The 24,796-nt window shown below is 27.4% G+C and overlaps 2 protein-coding genes across 2 annotated transcripts; both read left to right on the forward strand.

Annotated features, from left to right (window-relative positions):
- The first annotated feature begins 1,147 nt into the window (after positions 1–1,147).
- Positions 1,148–13,543, forward strand: LOC145833247 (uncharacterized). The gene is made up of 12 exons (XM_082940439.1): positions 1,148–1,151; positions 2,686–2,927; positions 5,699–5,807; positions 6,696–6,910; positions 7,234–7,374; positions 7,610–7,727; positions 9,267–9,403; positions 9,568–9,704; positions 9,873–10,018; positions 12,195–12,320; positions 12,544–12,716; positions 12,967–13,543. Exons 1-12 carry the CDS (start codon positions 1,148–1,150, stop codon positions 13,150–13,152), a joined length of 1,734 nt encoding a protein of 577 aa, XP_082796565.1. The 3' UTR covers positions 13,153–13,543.
- Positions 13,544–19,181: 5,638 nt separating this feature from the next.
- LOC145833248 (uncharacterized) lies at positions 19,182–20,196 on the forward strand. Its single transcript, XM_082940440.1, has 2 exons — positions 19,182–19,636; positions 19,875–20,196. Exons 1-2 carry the CDS (start codon positions 19,182–19,184, stop codon positions 20,194–20,196), a joined length of 777 nt encoding a protein of 258 aa, XP_082796566.1.
- Positions 20,197–24,796: the final 4,600 nt, after the last annotated feature.

Below are 24,796 nucleotides of genomic sequence, written 5' to 3' on the forward strand. Positions count from 1 at the left end.
GTAATTAATAAACACAACCACTGAAAATAAATTAAAAGTTAAAGGATTATAACTCAAGGCAGACTGAAACGAAATAAAACAAAAGTTGTAGGTTGTAAAACTGTCCGTATCCAAGCACTTGTAGTTAAAGTAAACATTTCAACAATAAAAGCGACCACATTATTACGTCACAATGCGAAAATTTCAAGTCATCGGCTTGACGAGTCTATTTAGCATTCTCGCCAACCTGGGTGTTATTAGGCAGCATCTGTTTGTTTTTTTTTTTCGTATTTGTTCAAGTGTTTCGGTACACAATCTTATAAGCTGTTTGTTTTTCTATCACACTTAATCAAGACTATTTTAATTTTTCAATCATTAAACTATTTAAAGTTCTGCCAGTTGTAAATCATTTGTTATAAAAGTATAGTTTTTAGTAAACTCGAAGAAATAAATTTCTTTTTAAAACATGAAATTAAATGTTTCTTTTACAAAACCGTTTTATTTATCTCATTTATTTTTATAAGAAAAAACAACTAATAAAAGTTGAACTATAACTATAGTTTTTTTGGTATAAACGGTAAGATACAATTCGTATTTAATAAATATGTTATTATATTCTCTAGTTTAAGTATCGACGACTTACGTATATTTTGGCTTTAAACAAGCATACAAAATATAAGTAACATTGAGCATTTTTAACATGAAAACTTTATATACTAAATTTTTCTGTGTTATTTATTCAAAATTAAGTACACATACAGTGTTGAATAAATAATTTTAAAAAAAATTCAAATAATCTTATATTTTACTTTTATTATAATATTTTTCAAAATTACGCAGCCTGCAAAGACTTTTCTTAAAACTTTTGGCCCGCGAATGACTATTTTTGGTAAACCTATCCCGAAAAAACAAAATCCTGACCCTACTCTAGTTCTCAAACAAAACCTAAACAGTAGCAATGAATGGCATTTTGATTTCAAACAATATTTTTTGTATGTAGATAATTCTTTAAAGCATGTAAACAATTTTAAAACTTCTTCTTTAAAAGTGCAGCTTGAAACTTTCTTTTAAGTTTTAAATAATTTTGGCGTTAAACAAATTATACAAGTCTCTAAAAATTTAAAGAAGACATCAATTCTCAATACGACATAACAGGTTATTTTTTACAATGGGTATGTTTTGAAATTGTGAGGCAAGTTAACTAATTTCGATTACAAATTTTTTACCGCTATTTTTACTTTACTGAATTTTATTTTTTCATATTGTATTTTCTTATAAGCGTTTATTTGATAGAATTATATATTTAGCTTAGAAAGTAAATATGCGTTTTTAATCTTTTAGAGTCCATATAGAAAAAACAAATAAAATTCTAGCATAACTGTGACAGACAATCAAATAAATCAGTTTTCTTATTATTAGTAAGTTTAATCCTAAAAACAAAATAAATTTTGCAATTATTTTTTTGTCTTAATTACTATAAATTTTTAATTACTCGAATTTTTAAAGTTTGTTATCTAAAAAATATATCATATCAAAAATAGTAAAGTTTTTGAACTGTCGTTATAAAAAAATATATAAAAATTTATTATTTATAAAAAAGTTAATGCCTAAAAGTTTAAAGTTTAGGTACAATACTTAAAGCAAAACTTTTAATTTTATGATTGATATATTGGTTCTTTAGAGTGTCATGAGTTCGACTGCACTGCCTTCAAATGTTATTGTTTAGTTATACCACGTTGTTAACTTTTTAATGAAGTAATTTAAACTTAATATGTATTTTAATGTAAGTTTAATTATCTGAAAATAAAACTTGAAACTCTAAACAATAATGCAAAAAAAAAATTTAAAGTAAGAAAAGGATATTCAAGTCTATGATATTTTAATCATGATATTGATAAATAAAATTGATTTTGCAAAATTTAAGTTTTGCACTGTAACACTCTGTAACCTGTATTTATTATTAAGGTAAAATAAGCTAAATTAATCATATTTTTTTAAGCGATTATTCAACTAAACTTTTAAAATAATATGAAAAAAGAAAGTTTAAGAAAGGAATATTACAACCTAAAAACAGCTTTTACTTAAAAACTATACATTTATTTTACAATTAAGAAAAAAAAATTCTTTAAAGCATTTATATGGAACATCTAACACTAAATTTTCACCATTTCATGGCATACTTATTCTAAATTATTGATTAGTTTTACAATAATTAGCATATACATTTATGATTCGATGCAAAGCCAGCGTCTAAATTTAGAACAATTTTTGTGAAAGTTTTAGAAAAACTATGTATCAAATTAAAAACTATATAATTTGTTCAAAAATTCTAAAGTGTTCTTATGTTCTTATGTAACTGAACTACATATACGGGTTTTATGGTTTTTAGGTTAATAGAAATTGTTATGTAAAAAGTAAACAGTATCCGCTTCAATTAAAACACGGTTTTGAGTGTTTGCATATTGCAACAAAAGATATTTCAGAAAACGTTATACAAAAATATTTCAGAAACAACGATTGATCAACTTAAACTTATTTTAAGCTCTTGAAATCTTAGAAGGAAATTAAAGTTACACGAGCCATAACAATTAATCAAAAAACTCTCTTCAGCTTCAAACAAACTCGCTCATTGTTTGTATGAGAAATCACGAGCTCTTTCGTTTATTCACCACCGAAAAAAAAAGTTGAAAGCAAACGGGTAACTAGAAACGGCCAATCGATTAAAACGCTTCGAACCGAAGCCGTGCGTCGGCAGCCAGCAGAAGCGAAAGCAGCCGGTGAGAGCGCGCGCGGGCCAGGTGCGAAAGAAGCCACTTTGTTTATTTGACGGAGCGCGCGCACTGAAAGCGCACCGTTCACCGCGGCGGCTGGAGATAATCTGCGAGGAAGAATGGAGCTATTTCGGATTACAAGTGCGCGAAACAATGGCCTCGGGGTTATCAAGCGATGTGATTGCGATTTTCATTGTCTCGCGTGTGTACACCGTAAACACGCAGTAAAATGGCCTTTTATTTCGCCTGACAACCAACTTCAGACTTGAAGGTGATTGCTCGATCAGAGAGCTCGCCTCAGTGAGCCTAAGTCTTTTTTTTTCTGGAGTACTTTACTTGTTTGCAGTTCTGTTTTAGTCAAACGTTTATTGGAAGATGAATTAGTACCTCTTGGAGAGAGTTGCGTAACGAAAAAGTTTTGTTTTAAAGTAGTGTAACGGTCTTAGTGCTACAAGTATAGTATTATAGAAAAAAATTAATTAAAGTATGAAAAAAGTTTTAAAACGTGTAACTGCTTAAAGTATTAAACTTTGTTCGTGCTTGTATAATACTAACTTGTAATTAACACGTATATCTATAGTTAAAGTAAGGTACACTGAAAAATTAAAACAAGCTATGATAGTATTAACTTTTTCTAATCGGAACTAAGTAGAAATAAATTAAAACGCAGTCGAAAAGCAGTAATCTGAAAATGCTATTTAAAGCTTAGCGTAAATTTATAAACAAATGATTACTATTTATATCGGTTACTAAATGAGAAAGTAATACTATTTCATATACGGAGTTAATAATGATTAATTTTATATCTATTAAGTTAGCAACCTTAAAGTTCAACTGTATTTTTGTAACACAAAACTAACTTTTTAAAATTGTTCACGAATATAAATCGCGTGTGTGTTTTTAGTTTTTATAAAGTTCTTTATTACTAATTAGAGCTAAATCTGTTTAGTTTTGTTATAGAACATTTTATTTATTAAAGATTAAAACTGTAAGGTTACATTACAGTAGTTTTTATTTTAAATCTTGTGAATTCGCATAACAGTAGGTGTAACAATGTATTTATTGTGCTTACTTAAAGTCCTCGATTTTGTTTAATAGGAATACAACTGTCAGCTTTGCAACTGCAAAGCTAAATGTTTTAACATTTACTTAAGTCTGTTAACGTTGTTTGGTTTATAACATAAGCATAAGTATGTTATATAAAGGTCGTGTATTGAACTAAATTTTTTGTTGTGTGTGTTACGTTCAACTAGCGAGTCTTTTTTTAAACCTAAAGTAAGCTTAATTACGTTTTCAGCAGAGTATAAAATGTTTGCAACTAAAACAAGTTTAATTGTTTTCATATTTTACATTTCCACTGGGGCTTTTGCATCTTTGCTCTCTCAGCAAGCCCGGCTTGCATATCGAACTATGGGAGGTGGGTTTTGTTTATTAATTAATTTTTTAACAATTTTATTTAATTTCTTTTTAGATTTACTTGTTTAAATGTTTTTTCTAAGTTACAGTTAGATGTTTTGAACTTTTACGATTTTTTTTCATTGGTAATTGACATAAAATTGTGTACTAAAGTTTCAAAAAACGACTTGTAGAGAAAAATGTGTCTGATTTTCAGCTTTTAAAACCTTAGTTGTTTGTAAAAATCACAAAGTAAATAACTTTTATGTATTATAAACTGTGTTAAGTAACTGTACTATAACATAAATAAATATTTTCACATTGTTAAAGCGGTAGGTAGCTTTAACAATCTTAATGAAGTTAAAAGACAAAATATCTTAAGTTGCTTAGTAAAGTATGTATGATAAAAAGGTTTAAGTCTAAATAAAAGCAATGCCGTGTATATTATTAAAATTTTCAACTCGTACAACTTTTTAAAATACTTTTTTGCTTACAAAAGGAATCTAACTTTTGGTATAGTTATTAGTTTTAAATTTCATTAATTTATATTAATAAAAGAAAGTAAACTAGATGATTATAAGGAAATTAAATTGTTCCAAGATCTTTTGATTATTTAACATATACAAATTTTCAGACAATTTATGAATTCTAAAATCCTTTTTTTAATAGTTTTTTAGTAGTTTTGGTAAGCTAAGATTTAAAAGTATATTTAATAATTATATAACACAATTTCTTAGTGTTTTTAAAATACATTAACCAACAAAGAATTCGGAATTATTAACTTTATTCACAACTAACCAACTTACTTTTTTGTTTTTACCGAAACAACGATGACCAAAATTATTTATCTTACCTTAAATTGAGTTCGTCCCCGTGAAACACAACCGACTGTTTCACTATTTTCAGATTTTTTTCAATCAGGACGAACTGTGATGTGAGGTGCCATATGTCAACGCCATTTTAAATGTTATTTTCAGCCAATTTTTGAAATTAGTTCGATCTTTAAACTATTGCAAAGCGAAAGAAGTAGAAATAAACTTATTCTTGTCTTTACCCAATGCTGCAATAGAAAAAACATAATACATAAACAACTAAGTTTCTTAAAACTTGGATGAAGCATAAAACCTTTATTTGGTTTTTTGTAAATTGAAAAACAAACATCGCCGTTTTATGAAACCTTTTTGTTGTAGCTTTTACTGTTTTGAATTTCTTTCTAAGTTAATGCCTTCTATTTGTAGTATCTTATATTTGTTCACAAATTAAACCGTGTCATACTAAATTAATCAAGGCTCAGAAAAAGCTTAACCTTATAACTTCCAGTGTTTAAAAAAGTAATTTACAGAAAGTTTTTACAACTTTAAGTTTTAAATAAAACATACAGTTCTTTATTGTTAGTTTTGTCTTAAAATTTATTTACAAACAAATAAATTTAAATCTTTTTTTGATAAAAACGCTTTATCGGCTTTTACGAAATTCAACTACGACAATCTTTAGAATGCGAAAAAAAGTAATTTTAGTTTGAGCAAAACGTAATACTATAACGATTTCAATAGACATATTTAAACACAGCGTTTCTACCTTGGTCGGCATGGTCGGAATGCTCATCGACGTGCGGAAAGGGCATCAGAAGAAGGGAACGAAGGTGCACGGATCCCACCAGAAGTTAGTTTTTCAAAGCACAGATAAAACAAGCTTTTCGCGGTCAGTCGATGTGGAAAATTTATTATATAACCAAATGACATATGCTAAACTCTTTGAGCTAAAAACTTTGTAACAAATCACAAAAAGTCAAATATTTATTTTAAATGTATTATGATTGAAAAAATAAGTAGCACAAACGCTTGTACGAGATACTCATTACTTACAGAATTAAAAAAGCATCGATTAATTAATAAAATGTTTAACAAAATAATAAACGAGAAACTGAGACATAATTTTAAGAGATTTCTACTTTTTGTACCCCATTAAACAATTATGTTAAATTGTAGGCATTAAGTCTTTTGAAATTTAAAAGAAAGTATATTTTAGAGAAATTTAAAATTAATTAAACACGTTATAGTTTTAAGGATTACAAAATACTTAAGTTTTAATTTTAACCTTGTAAGTTTCAGAATAAAGCTCATGTAGGTATTTTTAGTTTACAACTTTCTTTCACGAAAACCCAATAATACTTAATTGTCATAAACTATGTTTGTTCTATAACTTTTTTTTTCGAGTATAATAAATCATAAGCAAAATTAAATTATAAAATTAAACTTTTGTTTAAAACATAAACTGTAAACAATTTTCTTCTTTAACTTTCTAACTCTATCATATGTCGTTTGTATTTATGTAAACAAAAACCCTAAAAAAAAGTATTACAAAATCATGAGTAGAAAATAAACCAACTGAAATGTGTCATACAATTCGGAACTTATAAAGTTTATCTTTTTCATTCAACTTTTTTGAAAAACTTCTTAAAAAATATTACAGAATTTTTAACACATCAAGTGAAAACTTCCACCTTTCAAACCAAACCTAACAGAAGCACAACTCTGAAAATATTTTCAGGAGTGTGCACGGAAACCCAGCACCAGACGGCCAGGTGCTTCGCTCCCTCCTGCTGGTCCGAGTGGGTGGAAACGCGTCCTTGCAGCAGGACGTGCGGGGCGAAAAACGAGGTGAGGCTGAGGAGCAGGGTGTGCGTCACCGCTTTCATGCTCTCCTTCCGCAAGATGCCGCCGTGCAGCGGCAACTCCTTCGACCAGCAGCCGTGCAACCAGGAGGTTCGTTGGCGAGATTCGTAAAAGTACAAAACTATTTGTAAATTCAGTGGAAAATGTTAAGCTTTTTTTTAACTTTTTGACCCTTACAAATTGCGCTTTTAAATACTCTGAGTCTAAAAGATTGAATAAAGATATTTCCAAAAATTAAACATTAATGTTAAGTTCACTGTGAGCTTTTAAAAAGTTTAAGTCTAAGTAGTTGAAAAGTATTTGATTTATTAAGGACTAAAAATATCACTGTTGTAACGGTACTTCTTTCTATAGCTTTATTGTACTTATTTCCTCACGTTGGCCCCTTTCGCCTTTATTTTACTCTCTTGCAGCCTTGCCCGTCTTGGGGAGGTTGGACGCAGTTCAGCAGATGCACGAAATCGTGCGGGGAAGGGACCAAGTACAGAACCAGGAGGTGCGTTCAGAGGCCGTGCATTGGAAAAAATTACGAAGTGCTTCTGTGCAACTCTGAAGTATATGATGCTTTACTGATTTAAACTGATCTAACAATTTAAATATAATTTAATAGCTAAGAAAAAACTAACTAATCTAGATTTTTTGTTACTATTTTGCTTTAAAAAATTTTCAAATTAAAATAATACTTTGTAAAGTTATTAATTGTCAAATCTTAACTAGAGTACTTTATAGAATAAAGTTTTTGCAAAAAAAAAAAAATAAACAATATTAATTACAAACCGTGTTTTAAAGTCTTGCCTGCATCATTGGACGCAGTGGTCCAGGTTTGGATGCTGTTCCGTGTCTTGCGGGGTTGGTACCAGGACGCGTACCAGGAAGTGTACTGATGAGGGCAGCAGTAACAACGAAGGTAATACACTATCAAAATTTGCCACACTTTTAAGTTTAAAGCAGTTATCAGGTTGAATTGTGAATAACGAGCAACTAAACAATTATGTTTTTTTAATATATTTTTTTTTATTCAAGCAGTAAGATTATAAAACATCTTTTATACTGAAAGTAATAGCTTATAAAAAAAAACATGGTTTTGTACACAATAACGTAGAGCTCTTTGAATACTTTATAAATGTTCAAATACTTTTTTATATAACACCAAGCTTAAGTCTTATTAAATATTTAAGAGTACTTTTTTGACTGCTTTTGTTTATTTTAGTAAGTAAAAAAGTTAAAAACATAAAACGTAATGGAAGTAAACAAATATTTAAGTACTAAAAATATTTTACAACCTAACTGTTAAAAAAAAAAGATCATTAATATTCTTAAGTAACATGTGTTTTTGACAGAAAGGTTAAAGACTTGACTTCATGATCGATAACATCTTAAAATCTAAAATATGTAAATAGAAGCAATAATATGTAATATGTCACTTGACAGTATTGGCTACAAGTAATTTAATATTCATTTCTGTTCTTAATTTGTTATCAAAACTTTTGAAACTGACCTATATCTCAATCTTTTGGTTTCAGAGCAAGGTCTTTCTTGTTATTGAATTTGTCTACACAACAAATCTAATTGGCTTTACAAAACTACATTTAAATTCCGTTGCTAATGTTTAAGTAGGTAAAACCTCAAGCTTTATATCCGTTTAAAGTAATTCAGTTAATTTTAGAACGTTATGTTTATAACAACTTATTTATAAATATTTACGTAATCTTCTAAAACTTACAAAACAATGAGTTAATACTTTCCGTACTTTTATTTGAACTTTTTAAAACTTATATAACATTTAGTTGGTAAAACAACCTTTTATTATAACATTTAAATATTTTGAAAAATATTATAGAACTTTTATTCTTGGAAACTTGTTAGAACTACTTTTGTTTAAGGTACTTCTTTCAAGACTTTTAATTTTTTCTACATACTCATTGTATAAATTCAACGAGCTTTGCTTTGCTTAAATGATTAAAAAGTGTCAAAAACCAGTTTAAGTGATTTAATAAAGGTGTTATGCATAATTAGTTTTTAATTTTTCTACCATCTACTGAGTTATGTCTTTTTGTGGCATATACGGTCATGCTAATACAATATTGAGGTTGTTTTTTGCTAAACCATAAACTTTTCTAGAAAACACTTATAACCTTGTTGTGAAAGGGTATATATACATATATATATTTATACATACATATTTATGAAAAAGGTTATAATTTTAATCTCCTAAAACTTTTAAATGTAAAATCAACTTTGAAAACTCTATCTTAACACTCAACAAAGCAATGTATAATTTTTGTAAAAAAAAGGTGGTTTGTTAAAGTAAATGAGCGGAACAACGGTTGATAAATTGTAAAACTAACATGTTTATACAGCAAGTAAAAAGCCTTTCAAAACGTTTTAAGACCAAAAGATAATTTTATTTTTAACGGTTTAATTTCAACTTGAACATTTGTCAAAGATTCAGCGTGCAAAGGAAACACGACGGAGACTGTTTCTTGCGACGCAGCTCCCTGCAACCTGACCAGCACCGTTTTACTGAACCCACCCGGATGCGGAACCAGAAACGTCACAATAAAGAAGATATTCGGCGGCAACGTGAGTCAATATCAAGATTGCAGACTTTAATTTAAACTTTTGTTTCATATTGAAATTAATTTTGAGTTTTTGCCAACCAGAAAGTAGCAAACAAAAAAAAATTACGTTTGAAATCTTTTTTCTGTCTTGTTAAAGTAAATATTAAAGATAAATTATTTAATTAGAAAGTAGCGGACAAATGGCCGTGGCAAGCGTCCTGGCAGCAACGCTACTGCTCATTGTGCTGGTGGCGCCATTTTTGCGGAACCACAGTTATTTCCGCTAGGTGGATGCTGAGCGCCGGTCACTGCGTCAACAGAATGTTGGCTTTCGTTTGTACATTAGAAATACAGTAAAATCTTGACGGAAATTTCATTTTTCAAGCTTTAACAAATTAACAGCATTTTGTAGATAAAAACTTAAACTTGATACTTTGTCATTTTTCAATATTTTTAGATTTTTATAATTGAAACACCAATTTATTTTTCAGAAACGACGAGCATTTTGACCTGGACAGTCCGGGAAATGATCTGAGTGTCCTGGTCGGTACCAACGATTTGTACGTAGGCGGCCAGAGAAAGATGATAGACAGAGTTTTTGTTCACCCATCTTACATGCACAAATACGTTACTTACGGTCGGTTGTGTACAAAATATTAAACAGTTTTACTAAAATTTGAAAATATTGTCTGTAGATTATTATGGCATTTTAGTCGTTGAAAGTTATCATTTATAGAAAACATAAAATACTTTACTTTGAGTTTGATGAACTTTTAAATTATTTTCAATACACTTAATACTTAAGTATTGTACTTTGATAACATCTTAATTAAAGCTTTCATGTTGTATTTAAATTAATACTTTCAGATTTAATGTCAAAGTTTAAAATGAAAATTGAAAAGTCCTGATTTTAGAAACAAGACTTTTATAGATTATAATGTAAAAGCAAAATTATATAAGCGTATTTACTCTTTATAATAGTTTAATGTTAACAAGTTGTCTTAAAATATTTTACTTTAAAAGCTACTAAGTAGAGGTAGTTAATATGAAAGTATACTACTATAACTATAACAAAAACCTTTTTATTATAACTACATAGTTACATATAAAAAATTGTTTCTGTTTTAAGAAATCAGAAAGATATCTTAAAGACTAGTGTACAATACAACATTTTATTAATTTGACAAATTAAGAAGTCTTTATCAAATTAACCTTTTTCTTCTCGCATTATAGGTATTTAAATACATGACATTTAAAAGCAATAAAGCTAAACAAAAAACACATTAAATACTGTCATATAAGTACAAGTATGATTAAAAACTTTATTTGTTTAAATATCTACATACTTAGTTATATTACGTAAGAAGAAAATGATATAATCCTTTAAAACTTAATTAAAATGTTAATATAAGTTTATAATCCTGTGGTAGTAAATAAATAATGTATTAATTAAAAAAAGCTGTCAAACAAAAAAAAAACTTAATTGATTCAGATTTTAAAGTCACAAACTTTAATATACTTACAAATAATGAAATGTAGGTAAAAAAGATGCAATAAACAGCTTATAGTTTTAAACAATTTTTGTTTTTACTGACTTCTTATCTCTAAAAACTTAAAGGATTAGTCTACTATCGCTTAAAGAAATTCAATTTTTTATTTTTTCTTGATAGGATTAATACTTAATATTTTTTTGCTTGTGAGTAAAATATTGGAATCATTTAAAACTGTTTTAAACTATAGTTAGACAGTTTACTCAAGTTCAAATTTTTGGTTCTGTAAAAACTTTTATTGTAGTTTTGTTTTAAGTAAAAAACGTAAAAAATATTGTTTAACATGAAAAATTATTTTCAAACTAGGAAAAATTTTAAACTCAGCTTGTAAAAACATCTTATCACTTATCTATTTTCAACAAAAGTTAACCCACTTATCTAGTTAATTCTCTAAGCTGAAGAAGTTGAGCTAGTACTTTGCTGTTTTAACTTTATCTGAGTGATTTTGATGGCATGAACAGTCGGTTTTTCTATTCAAAAACAAACTACAGTAGTCCAACATAACTCACACGTACCAAGCAAAATTAACGGTTTTGAAGCTAATTGATTGGGGCAGGCGCGCTGATAATGCTTAATGGTGAAAGGCATATTTGCAATTATGTTCGCGGTTAAACAGTAAATTGGATTAACGGCTCTTAAACCAAATAGAATAGCTGTCGGCAGACCGCTGGAGCCCTGCACTTGTTTCGCTGAAACAATTTTCTCAAAAGCCCCGAGACCGCAACCATTTAATTTTTTTGAGTGATTGATTAAAGATAAAGTCAGGTTTTAAGATTGTATTGTTACAAAACAAAGCCGAGTATCACCTACAGTGTTTTTTTTTGCAATTAGATAAAAATAAAACTTTACAGACTTGAATGTGAAAACATTAATATTTAAGTGAAAATTAAATTTTAATTATTCTATTTTTGCACATGACCTTTTTCTTTAAATTGCGACTATTTAATGCGTAACTTAAAGTTTTTTCAGGATGTTTTTATTTAAAACCACACTTTTAAATAGCCTTAAATTAAGTCTTAATTCTAATTCATATAAAAAAAACAAAAAACTAAAAAATTCAAAATATTAAAATAAACTTGATAATACCTTTTATATTTTTAAATATTTTTTTCTAATTAATGTGACTAAACTTACATAACGTGTAGTGTTTGTTAACTCTCCATCTTCACAAATATATAGAACTTGAAACATATTATATCTAAAACATTTTCCGTAAGTAAATGTTTGTTAAAAAGTATTTAATATCAAAGTGATAATTCACAGCTGACGTAGCATTGGTAAAACTGAAGCAATCAATAATATTCAACGAAAATGTAATGCCAGCGTGCCTTCCATTTGATGAAGGAAATTCGTATTTTGATTGCTATGTTACTGGGTGGGGGTACACAGGTTTTTATTTATGATTTTATAAGCTTCCTTCAACTTAGATATATAAACTTCAGCTGACACTTGACCTTAAGCTCGAGCTTTTAATTAAATGTTTTAACAAAGAAGTTTAAAATACCTCATCTAGCTTCAGCATTCATGATTTTACTACATATAACTAAACAAGCTTTTAAATCAATTCAAAACAACTAATATTTAATGAAAAAATCTCGTTCATGTTTAAAAGGTCCGCTGAGCGACCACCAAACCCAGGAGCTTCCGGGTTTACGCGAAGCCCCCTTGCCCCTGCTAAACTTCGAAAAGTGCCAGAAGCTAGGCAAGAACTACAAGGAGAAGCTGCAGATGAAGTCGCATTTGTGCGCCGGAGACCCCGTCACTGGCAAGCGCGATGCGTGCAGGGTAAGAAAAAAAAATTAAGAATTTACAATGATATTCTTTTGTTGCATAGTTTTGAACAATAAATATTTATTAGAAGAAGATAATCTACTTAAAAAATAGTTGACAATGACACTTTTTTATTGCATCATTTATTTTTTTAAAGTTTTTCAAGACGTAGGTTTAAAATCAAAAAGTCTAGTCTTAGTTTTTTTGTTTGTTCAAAATTTGATTTCACCAATAAGTCTTCCAAAACACAAAATCAAAACTTAAGGGGGACAGCGGCGGCCCGCTTAGTTGCTACAGTGGCAACGACAACCGCTGGTACGTCAGCGGGGTGACGTCATTCAGCTTCAAGGTGTGCGGGACCAAAGGTCACGTGGGAATATACGCGAGAGTGACGTCATTCACGGATTGGATACGCAGGGTGGTTCACACCGACGCCAACGACCTTTGCTAAACAAAGAAATTTAACAAAAACATTGTAGTTTTGTTAATTGATTTAGTAATTTCAAAACATGCTTTGTACAGCACTTGATTATTAAATATCTTTGTCTGTTTTTGAAAATTCTTTAGAAGTTAAGTCTGCAAAGTTTTTGTTTTTGTAAACAATTTTAAACATTAAGCTAATGCTTCCAAGCTTGTTTTTTTTTTTTTCTTTTGTCAAAATATTTGTCTTTCCTTTCTGTTTTCTACAGTGTTTTCATGACTTACTGTGATTTCCTAGATAATGTTTCGTAGTTTGCTTTCGTCTGCCATTTTTACTGTTTTCTTTTTATGTATTGTCATCATAAAACGTTTAAAAGTAGTTTTAGCGACTTTTTCCGACTAATTAAACTTTACTGCAAAAACGGAATTTTACTTATTTGGCATCAAGTTTAAATTTTACAGCTTTTATATTATAACCAAAAGTTTATAGTTCATAATAAGTGTAAATATAATGAGCTGTTTTAAAAGTAAATGATAGAAAAACTAAACATATAAATTAAAACTATAGTATTGTATGTTGTAATTTAAAAACTATTAGAATAAACTTGTTCTTAAAGTGTTGTTCATAACTCATAAGAAACGAAAACATTAAGTATTTTCGACCTTAAGATTAAAGTAAATTTTTAAAAAGGTAAACTCACTTATTCTAGTAAGAGAGTAATTAAATCTATTCGAAAAAAATAAATTCAACAAAAGTTTTTTGAAAGTTATTTTAAACACTAAATATAAAACATTAATTTAATATATTAGAAACTTAACTGTTCTTTGATTTAATAAAGTGAATCTATAAGTCGTTTAAGTTATCAAAAGTACAGCTATATTGTAATTCTAAGTTTTAGTTGTAAAACATATCATTTTAGTACAACTATCTATTGCATCATACAAGTTTTAACCATTATAGTTCACTGATAAACGTTTGCTATGATTTTGGTCAACTTAAATTTATTTAGATACACTTATTCTCAGGTTTTATTTTAAAACATATAAAATTCTAATAAAGTTTATAAAACCTATTTTTACAATTTTAGTTAGAAAAGTTTAAATCTTATACGTTTAAAATAACGTATATAATACTAACAGTTATAAGGCATGTAAATCTAGGTTTGGTTATTTCAAGTAACTAAAAAAACAATAAATATAGTTTTTTATTTACAAGAATAAAATACGCATTTATTATTATAAAAAATCTTATAACTTTCTTATCATTTGTGTTTTGATACTCAAAAATAAGTTGTTAAGTACTAAGTCATTAAATTAGCTATTTTTTGGTTAAATAAAGTAAAGTACCTATATTTTTTAACTTAAATTAAAAAAAAAGATGTATTAAAAGGTAGGTGCAACGAATTGGGTTAGGCTATTAAGCAGTAGCTCCACCTAAAAATTTTGGCGAAAAGTAGTTGTCTAAAGCGTTTTAAACTTGATTTTAAAGTAACCTTGGTAAAAACTTACAATTTCAAATAAGGACATTTTGTTTGAAACGGCATGCATTTTTTGCATAGTCCAGTTCATTTTTAAAAGAAAAAGAGTATCAGTCAAAATTTCTAGTAGAATGTGCTTTAGATTTTTAGTTGGGTTTTTAAGAAAAAATTTAAGTTATTTTTAGTAAAATAATTTACATTTTCATATATCAAAAGAATAATTTTTTCAACATTACTTATGAAATTTACTTTAGAAACTTTTTATTAAATTCCAAGAAATTATTATTGTGAAATTTATTTAAAAAAAAAAGAATTACTATGAAATTTGTAAAATTTTGAAACATACCTGGACAAGCGTATTATTTGAGAAAATTTTTGAGACTTGAATTTTTATAAAAATATACTAAAAAAAGTTCAAATTGTGTATCAAAATAAAAAACTTTCAATAGTTAAAACTCAGTTTACTGTTTAAATACTTTTAATAATATTCAAAACTTTAATAAATTCTTCAGCTATAACCTGCGATTTTGAGGACATAGATAAAAATTTTTCCTATTTATTACAAACTGATTTTATTTCATGAAAATATGTATAAGCTATTAGACATTTTAATAGCTTAAAAAATTACAAGGTATTTTTTGAAGTATAAATTATTAAAGAAGTAAAGAAAATTCTAATTGAAGGTGCAAACTAAAGAAATATATATATATATGTATATATCTTCTTTTAATTTTTACTGTTAGTCATTTACTAATATTTAAAAAAAATGTCAGAGCTTCTCCACAAAAAAAAATATTGATAAACTACATTTTTAATCTAATATTTTTAATTTTTAAGTTTCAATATGTTTTACTTAAATAATTTATTTATAGAATATTTTCTAAAGTTTTTGTACTTAGCTTATAAATCAAAAAGTAAAAATTTACTTATTGAATTTTTAGTTTTTCAGGAATAAATACCTGAAAGTTGCCGTAACTTTTAACAAGGATGACTATATCTAAAAAATACTTTAAATTTTTAGACTATAAAAGTTGAATTTTTTTCTACTTTTACATTTTATATAAGCGCCAATGTCAATTTAAAAAAATGTTGTTAAACCCTTGTCCCCTTTTTTTTCATTCTAGTGTATGTTTATTATATTAAGTATCAGATTTAAGAAAAATTTAACTACTTGAACACAATATTTTGGTATTTATTTTCTGAATTTAATAAAACATTATATCTTTTAAAAGTTTATTTAGTTATAATCTACTGGATTAAATTTTAAAGTTTCAAAAGTTAAGTAAAGTTGTATAGTCCAAAACATACATTAAATGTTTTTAATTAAAAAATGTAATAGTTTTGTGTTAATGTTACAGGAAAAGAGTAAAAACTTATAAAATAAAAGCATTTCAAACTAAACGTTTTATCTTTTTACTAATTTAAAACCTTTTTAAAAAAGTTTCATTCTCAGGTTAACTCAGGCTTGTTTGATATTAAAAACAACTTATGCTGATTCATGCTAAGCAAAGTTTACTCAGGCTAGCTTAGTATTTTGTCAAGTCAGTTGATAAACCCATGCTGACTGAGGCTTGTCTGCACTTTTTTTTTTAAACTAAGGTTTGTTAATTATTTTTTCAAAAAAATCGGGTAGATTTTTTGACTTTGAAATCAGTATGATTTATTTTTTTTTTAATGTGAATATTTGGTCCTTGTGTTATTAGTATGGTTTTTGTTATAACCAGGGATGATATTTTGTTAAACTGTGATATTTTTGTTAGAAATTTTCAATATATTTGTAAACTAAGTTTGTGTTGTAGAATAAAACAAATTATTAAAGCTATTTGATAGTAATTTTATAATAAAGTTTTTAAACATTTAACTTTTGAAAATAGAGATGACTTGATGTAATAGTTTTTTTTGTCAAATTTCTCAAGCTTATATTTTGAAGTAGTTGTTAAAGCTAATTTATATTTTAAGAATTGGAAAAAATGACTTTTTTTATAAAAGACAGGGTTGCCACTTTACCTGGAATCCTGGAAAAATCTGGAATTTGACAATTTAGGTAAAAAAAAAACCTGGAAAAACCTTGAATTTTGAAGAAAAATCCTGGAATTTTTAAGAATTTTAACATGTTCAGTAGTAAAATTTCGGTTTGACCCGAAAAATTTATCATATAGATAAAAAAATTTGTATGACCAAAATATTTTTTACTTAAAAAACACATTTTAAGTAGCTGTACAGTATCTTTTCAATGTTTTTATACTATTTAACACAGTTTCTTACCTTAAATATAACTTTAAACTAAAAATAGACCCAAAAATGTGTACTTTCAAAAACCTGTAAGAAATTTGAAAAACCTGGAAAAATTTTGAAAAAACGAGTGGCAACCCTGAAAAGAGCTAAAAAGTATAAACTGAAATAAATAAAAAGTGTAATATTAAGTTATAAACTTGTAGTTTTTTCAAGTTTTTAATTCAAACTAGATGAAAGAAGGAAAGTTTTTAAGATAAACAAAAACTTAAAAATCTTATAAGTTTTAAAGTTAGAATTAAAGAAAAAATCTTTTTATGTGAAAAGTAATTTTTTTCTCTTTATTTCATTTTCTTGTAGCTTTTGACTGTGTAAAAGTAAAATATAAATTTTATTTAAATTAATTTGTTCTTTACTTTTTCTATAACTAATTTTGCAGAGATCTACCTAACAATTTAGTAGGAATATTTTTTTTGTTTTAATAAGTGCCAGTTATCAAAACTTTCACAGGCTTAAATTTAATTTATAAGAAAGCAAGTTAATATATTTAATAAAACAACAAAGCTTCTTAGTATTTTCTTAAACAAAAACATCACAGGACGATGAAAGAATTCTTTAAACTTTAGAAAAAAAATTAATGAAAATGATTTAATCTGGAACAAGATCTCTAAAGTTATTTCTATTAGTCTAGATTTTATTAAAAACTACAAATTTTTGATGAGGAAAATGTGGATAAATTTATTAAAATTATGGTTAGAATAAATTTTTATTATAGATACGACAAACAAACTTTCCGAGTAATTATGTACAGTGAACTATTTTTGTTAAGTTTTTCTTATTACTTTTTCTGATAATTGAATTGAATTTTTTTAAATGCATATAACTTATTGCAATTTATTATGCAATATAAAACCTAAAAATGTTTTTGTTTATGGTAGAGAAAAGTATTGTTTTTTTTTTTAATTAAAAGAAAATAGTACTTTAATTGATAGAAATTGTTAAGTTTTGAATAAAATAAAAAATTTTTGTTCAACTTCTTTTTTAGTTTAGGTTTAGAATAATTTCAATTTATAAAAATTAAATAAGTTAGTTAAAAACAAAAATTTTAAGCTAAAATATTTTTTATAAATTATGAGTTTTTTTTACCACGCCACAATACAGATAGCAAAACAATCAAAAAACTCTAGCTTTAGATGTAATATAAACTCTTAAGCCAAGTAAAATTTTGATAGAAAAAATTTAATTAATCTAATTTGCGTTATAAATTTATAAATTCTTAGTTTTGTGAAGATCGCATAAACTTATTACATACAAATATCAATAAAAAAATTTAGGTTTTTTTAAATTGAAGAAGTATTTAAATTCCACGAGAGTTTTATTGTTTGAGAAAGGTTTAATTGTTTTAAATATTTGTGAACTTTATAGGAATTAAAAGTTTATATAAAATTTAAATTACTGGATAACAATGTATTATTAAAAGCAACAACACAATACAAACTTTTGCACTTTTTGTTTAATCATTTTTTCAATTTAAATAAGTAAACGTTAAGTGGTTTGAATCAAGAAGTGATTAAATTAGTAAAGATTAAATTAAACACTTAAGAAGTATTTAAAGAATGTAAGCTTATTAAGTAAAAAAAAAATATAATAACTAGGTTTTAAATTCCTTCAAACAAAAAAAACAAACAATTATTTACTGTAAAAAATAAACGGACTCTAAGTATGTTACAAAAAACAAAATTACTTTAGTTTGCGATTACAAAAAGGAAATTTTACAAATGCTTTTATTGTGTAATAAGTTGTTTAATGTTTTCTAATAAAAAGTGATATGTTTTCGATGCTTATATACATCAATCAAAATATTTGATCTTGCAGTTAGATTTGCTTATACGTTATTGTTTAACTTTATAAACTAGTTAGAGTAGTGTTTTTGACGATGTGCATTAGATTTACTTTACTGAACACAAAAGTTTAATAAGGCAAAAAAGTATTTTTTCAATCACGTTTATTTTGTATTTTATTTTCTTTATTAAAAGCTATTTATAATAAAAAGTAGCAGCTCTTAAAACATTATTTATAAATTTAACTTCGAATGGAAAATGATAATTTTAAATAATAATGTATATTTGTTATATTTTGGTGTTCACAGAATTGTTTTTCAGTAATTCACTGTGTAGTGCTTTCAAAAAGGTTGAAGACCACTGAGATAAAAGTATAAATTTTAGCATAATAAAAACACACAGCTTATTAATACATTCTGTCTTACTAATAAGTGCTTTTATCAAACAAATTTAAACATTTCACTTCATTTTAGCTTACTTAAATTTTTAAAGAGCTATTTTAAATAACAATGGAACGCAAAACTGGCCACGTAGACGTCTTCAACCACAATTTAAAGTCCATCTTGACCCAAATAAAACTCGCGTCTACGACCAATTTCCTGGTCGCCGTGGACACCGAGTTTCCTGGGGCCCCGATGGGAACTCACGACGATTGGATGGTCCAAGGAAGGCAGCAGGAGGCGTACCGGGTGATGAAGCGCAACGTCGACGCAACGAACATGGTCACTTTGGGAATTTCCCTCAGCGACTACAACGGGAGGAGGGACGTGATCCACACGTTCCACTTCAACATGAGGTTCGATTTGGACCGTGAGGTGCACGAGCCGGCCTCGGTGGAGTTTCTGAGGGAGCACGGGACCGATTTCGAAAGGTTGAAAGAGGAAGGGTGCGACCAAAAGGAGGTCGTTGAGGGATTGCGGATCCTGATGTGTGATGGAAATAGAAAGTGGATTTCCTTTCATGGGTCAGTTTTTCTATGTACACTTAATATTAAAATAAAGCACATTTTGTTGAATCTTTATAAAGGTTTAGCTTGTTGGTTGCTTTATAAAGTTTTTTATTCAGCTTTTAACTTGAATATTTTTTGTACGATGCAAATCACGTATTTCAGTAAGTTAGTTTTACAAATCAAAAATTTTTTTGCAACTATTTATACTGATAGTTTACTTAATATGCACTGTAACTTTGATTTTCTTATTTAGATGCAAAGACCAAGCATACCTTATCAAAGTGCTGACTGGATGTAACCTCCCGGAAAGAGTTGAAGACTTCTTGCAGCTCGTCGAATTTTACTTCCCGTTCTTCTTCGACCTGAAGTACCTTGTTACGCAAAACAAACTTCTCGCCAAGGTCAGGAAGTTCGGTTTGGCCAACTTGATGAAGTACTACCGCCTGAAAGTTCCGGAAAACGTCCACAACTCCGGAGCGGACGCCGCAATGACCACCGAATTGTACATCTTCCTCAAGAGGAAACTGAAAAACTTCAGGTTTTACAGAAATAGGTTTTGGAGTCTTGCGCAATAAATTTAAATAAAAAAAAAAGCATGTTGAGTTTTTAATATTTTTTAACACTTTTAATAGTACTACAAAATAAGAAAAGTAAAATTCATAAGATTTAAAGTAGATAAGCTTAATTTTACCAAAAATATGTTCTATAATGAAATTAAAATAAAAAAGGTAAACACGAATATTATATTATTTTATTTTGATAGCGAACTTAGAGCTATTTAAATTACAAATTTGTACTTAAATCGTAAACCGGAAAACGCTATTTATCCTTTTTTTAGATATAATAGGTTATAATAGTTTTATAGCCTGCTTAACAAAAACGTAGTATTTGAAAACGACAAACGCTTTTGCCATTTTTTAAAATAAGCATTGCTAAATTTTTAAAAAGGTGTTTACTTTCGTTAAATACTCGATCAAAAAGTTAAGTTAAACACCAAAAGGCTTAAACAGTCTCAGAATAACTTAAGATCAGGTCAATTCTGAGTTTCAGAAGTCCAAAGGTATGAGTTTTTTATAATAAATTTTTAAATTCTCATTCTTTCGATGAACCTTGAGGAGTTAAAATTGATTTTAATCAAGTCATATTTTATGTGAAAGTTATACTGACCACTTCTTTAAAATATAATAAAGACTTTTAGGTTTTTTAGAAACTTAAAAAAAATATTAAGAGTTTGGAATAAGCACGTGCTAAACAAATTTTGAACTCAAAAAATAACATTTTTCACTAAATGTTAAATATGTAAGTTAAATTATGTAGACTAATTAACTAGATTATGAAGAAGAATAGAATTATCTATTTTCGTCCAAAATTTAATCTACTTTTTTTTGTTTTAGTTTATAGCAGGGACGTAGCTAGCTCAAAAAAGTTACGAATCTACAAAAATTTAAACATCTGAAATAACTCGTGATAACGTCCTAGCGGGAACACAGCAAGTTAAACTACCTCTAATGTTATTGAATTTAATCTGAAAAAATTCAGTTATGTTAATACATCAAAAATGGAATGTTGAGGTACGAGTGATAACTGTATACAATACAATTTAATTTGCTCCACACCCCCTATAACTCTTTATGTCTTGCCACTTGTGTAAACCAAGAAAACATTCATTAAACGGTAGGAATTTTTATAGGTAGTTTTAAATATTTGGTTTTTTCAATTGCAGCAAATTTAAAGTACCAAATATTTTGATGACGTCATTAACTTTATTTTGGGTAGTTTTGAAGCTTAAACTTCTAAAAAAACAAAATTGCTCTCTAAGCCTATGACAAGTTCACTTTTTTTAATTTTCTAAAATATGAAAATAATCATATCTGAAATAAAACAATAGAATAATACTAAACATTTCCCTATGTTAACAAAATTATAGAAATATTTTTTGTTAACATAAAGTTACAATTTTAAATTCAAACACAAATTAAAAAAAAATATTTTTAAATTTTTTTTTTATAGTTTATTGATGAATTTAATTCATAAAAAAGTTTGAACTAATTATACATGAGTTATGTACTTCAATAAAAGCTACCTTTTTATAGTTTGAAATAAAGTTAACAGGGTGGCCATCAAACCTAAATGCTTATGGGAATCTTGGAATGTTATATAAAATCCTAGAATGACTTGAAATTCTGATCACTTATTTTGTCTAGAAAAGTAAATAAGACTTGAATTTAAAAAAATATATATTAAATTTTGAAAAATTGAAAGAAGTTTCAAAAAAACTTTAAGAGCCACCTTTGGTACAGGGAGGGTGTAGATCACTTTTATTACAAGTTGATGTCACTTTATGAAATTTAATCTAAACTACAAGTATCTTTATACAGATTTTTTATACCAAAGCAAATTTTTGATATAAAACATTAGAATAGGGAGTACAATAGCTTTTAATTGTCATCTTTTACTATTTTTTAAATATTGAAAGTAATACTTCCTTAAAATTTGAGTAGGGTTGTCAAAACACCTGGAATCCAGGAACTTGACAGTTTAAACAAAAACTGGAAAAAACTTGAACTTTTGAAATTAAAAAATTTGAAAAAATCTAGTGTTTAAAAAAAAATCATCAAAAAATCTGTAACTTTTAAACTACTTTTACATGTAAAATAATGAAATTTTTATAAAATATGATAACTTAAGGTCATCAAAAATCTATAAAAGAAAAATTTTCAAAGTCAATAGCTTAATTTGTGGTTGAATTTAAAATTGTAACTTACACAAAAAATATCAAGGTTGAAAGTTATATTTCCTTAATTTTGTTAACATAGTGAAATGTTTAGTATTATTTTATTTCAGATACAATTATTTTTATATTTAGAAAACTAAACAAAGTGAATTTATCATAGGCCTAGACAGCAAGTTTATTTTTTTACAAAGTTTAACCTTAATAACTTCCCAAAGTAAAGTTAATGACATCATCAAAATATTGGGTACTTTTTTTTTTGCAAAATTGAGGCAATTAAAAGTACCCAATACTTAAAACTACCCATAAAAAGTTAAAAAGTCCTACCCTTCATTAAAAAATAAGTATAAAAAATCACCATTTAACTCAAAAACACTTATACTGTTTTAAAAATCAAACATTTAACGTAGTCAATAGTAACAACAAGTTATGCAAATTTTTGTAACATAAAATTGTATGATTTTGATTTTTGAAGCTACAGCTTCCTTTAGAATCAATTTTGCATTGCAGCTTTTTGACAAAACAAAGCTTTAACGCCCTAAGGCAGGGATTCCCAAAGTGGGCCAAGTGGCCCCGAAGGGGGCCATGACAGATACTCAGGGGGCCATGAGCAGCAAAGGGGGAAGAGGGGGGGCCATGAGCAGTAAAGGAGCCGCAGGGGGGCCATGAGGCCATAACTTGAAACTTACACTAGATATTCTTGAGTTCCAGATGAAAAGCAAAAAAAAAAAAAAGGTCTTATGTGTATTTTATCGAAGTTTATGAGTAATCTATATGTTGAAGGGGGCCATTACTTTTTCAAACTCTTTAAAGGGGGCCATTAGCAAAAAAGTTTGGGAAACCCTGCCCTAAGGCCTAAATGTTACAATTTGGATGTATTTAATTCGTTCAATTTTTTTACGACACTAAAATTGCTAAAGAGTACATATATGTCAAAATTATCTCTCAGGAGTGCAAAATTAAGTATAAATGAATACTGAAAGTAAAGGCAGCAGAGTCTTTTCAAGCTGAAATAAAATCAAGTTTTTTCGCACATAAGTATACGTTTCTGTAGATTTGCAGAAACCTACCAAGCTACGTCCCTGGTTTATAGTAAAATACATTTTATAGATTTGTGTAGAAAAAATTATGAAATAATTTTTATGTTATTCCGACTTAGCACTAAAAGGAAATTATTAACTTCAAACATTTTAATGAATTGAACCTTAGAGACATTTAACTCTTTCTTTAAAAATCTTAACCATGTGCAAAAGCTTAAATAAGTTTTTTCTAATATTAAATTACTTGAAAATATTTTTTTGAAGTTTCCTAACAAGTTTAATTAGTCCTTTTTAGTCAAACTTGTGATAGTTTATCAATTTAAAAATCTTTTTAAGAACAAAGTAAAATGAACTATATGTAAGCTTTGAAAATCAGTTAATCAAAATATTCAGCGAATTATTTCGTTTAAACTTTGAACTCTGCTGTTTTACTAGCTTTAAACTTATGAAGACTAGTGATCTACTGGATCCACTATTTTAGATCCAGCCGGATCCGGATCCAAATATGTTTTTTCACATTAAGATACGGCTAAATCCAGATCCGGACCTCTTTTTTTTAATTTAAGATCCAGCCGGATTCGGATCCTAAATGTGTTAAGTTTTATGTAGTTTCAATAGAGAACAAACTTGTGAAACTTAATTATTATAATACCATTAATGAGTAAAAATTATTTGATAGAAACATTTTGATAAAAAAACACAATGTTTTTGTCTAAATACTTTATTTGATCACTAGAAAAATTTTTAAGCTACTTATACGACTAAACTTAAATTTTTTACCTTGTATGACGTAAAAGAAAAACAAACTAAACTCTGCAATGCTTAAAAAACAAACGAGCTTTATTTTTTATGATAAGCTTTACATTATACTTTTATTTGCAAAAGTTCGAACTATAAGATGAACAATAACTTTTATAGCAACTTCTTACATACATAAAAGTAAATAACTAAGTAAATAACATTTACTCATACCAAAGAAGTTAAGCTACAAAAAAACCTATTCTTGTTTTTTTCAAATTGTGATGAAGAGATAAAAGTATTTCGCCGGTTTTTGGAAACAATCGATTTCGATTTTGTTCGTTTGAAAATAACCTTTCAGAATAAACAGAAGATGGTGGTACCGGAACATACCTTCTTGCAAACCTGGCAAAATGGGGTTGGTGTCAGAAAAGCACAGCATCGCTTTAGCACAGAGTGACACTTTAGCACAAAGTAACACTTTAGCACGGAGTGTCACTTCAGCACAACGACACTTTAGTACGGAGTGTCACTTTAGCATGGAGTGATATTTTTGCACGGAATAACTTGAAATCTTTCAAAATATCTATTTATATAATGTTTAATTAATTTATAACTATTAACATAACAAACAAACAAATAAATGTGAAAATTAGTTTTAAAGCT

The sequence above is a fragment of the Thalia democratica genome, chromosome 4 (assembly GCF_965202585.1).
Source record: "Thalia democratica chromosome 4, ktThaDemo2.hap1.1, whole genome shotgun sequence".
In the NCBI taxonomy this organism is placed as follows: Eukaryota; Metazoa; Chordata; class Thaliacea; order Salpida; family Salpidae; genus Thalia; species Thalia democratica.

Bases quoted from the DNA above. Each gene is read 5' to 3' on its own strand.
- LOC145833247 (XM_082940439.1), top strand. The intron at 9,705-9,872 runs GTTGGCTTTCGT...TTTATTTTTCAG, and splicing joins GGTCACTGCGTCAACAGAAT to AAACGACGAGCATTTTGACC. The intron at 12,321-12,543 runs GTTTTTATTTAT...CATGTTTAAAAG, and splicing joins TACTGGGTGGGGGTACACAG to GTCCGCTGAGCGACCACCAA.
- LOC145833248 (XM_082940440.1), top strand. From the start codon at position 19,182: ATGGAACGCAAAACTGGCCACGTAGACGTCTTCAACCACAATTTAAAG. The intron at 19,637-19,874 runs GTCAGTTTTTCT...TTTCTTATTTAG, and splicing joins AAGTGGATTTCCTTTCATGG to ATGCAAAGACCAAGCATACC.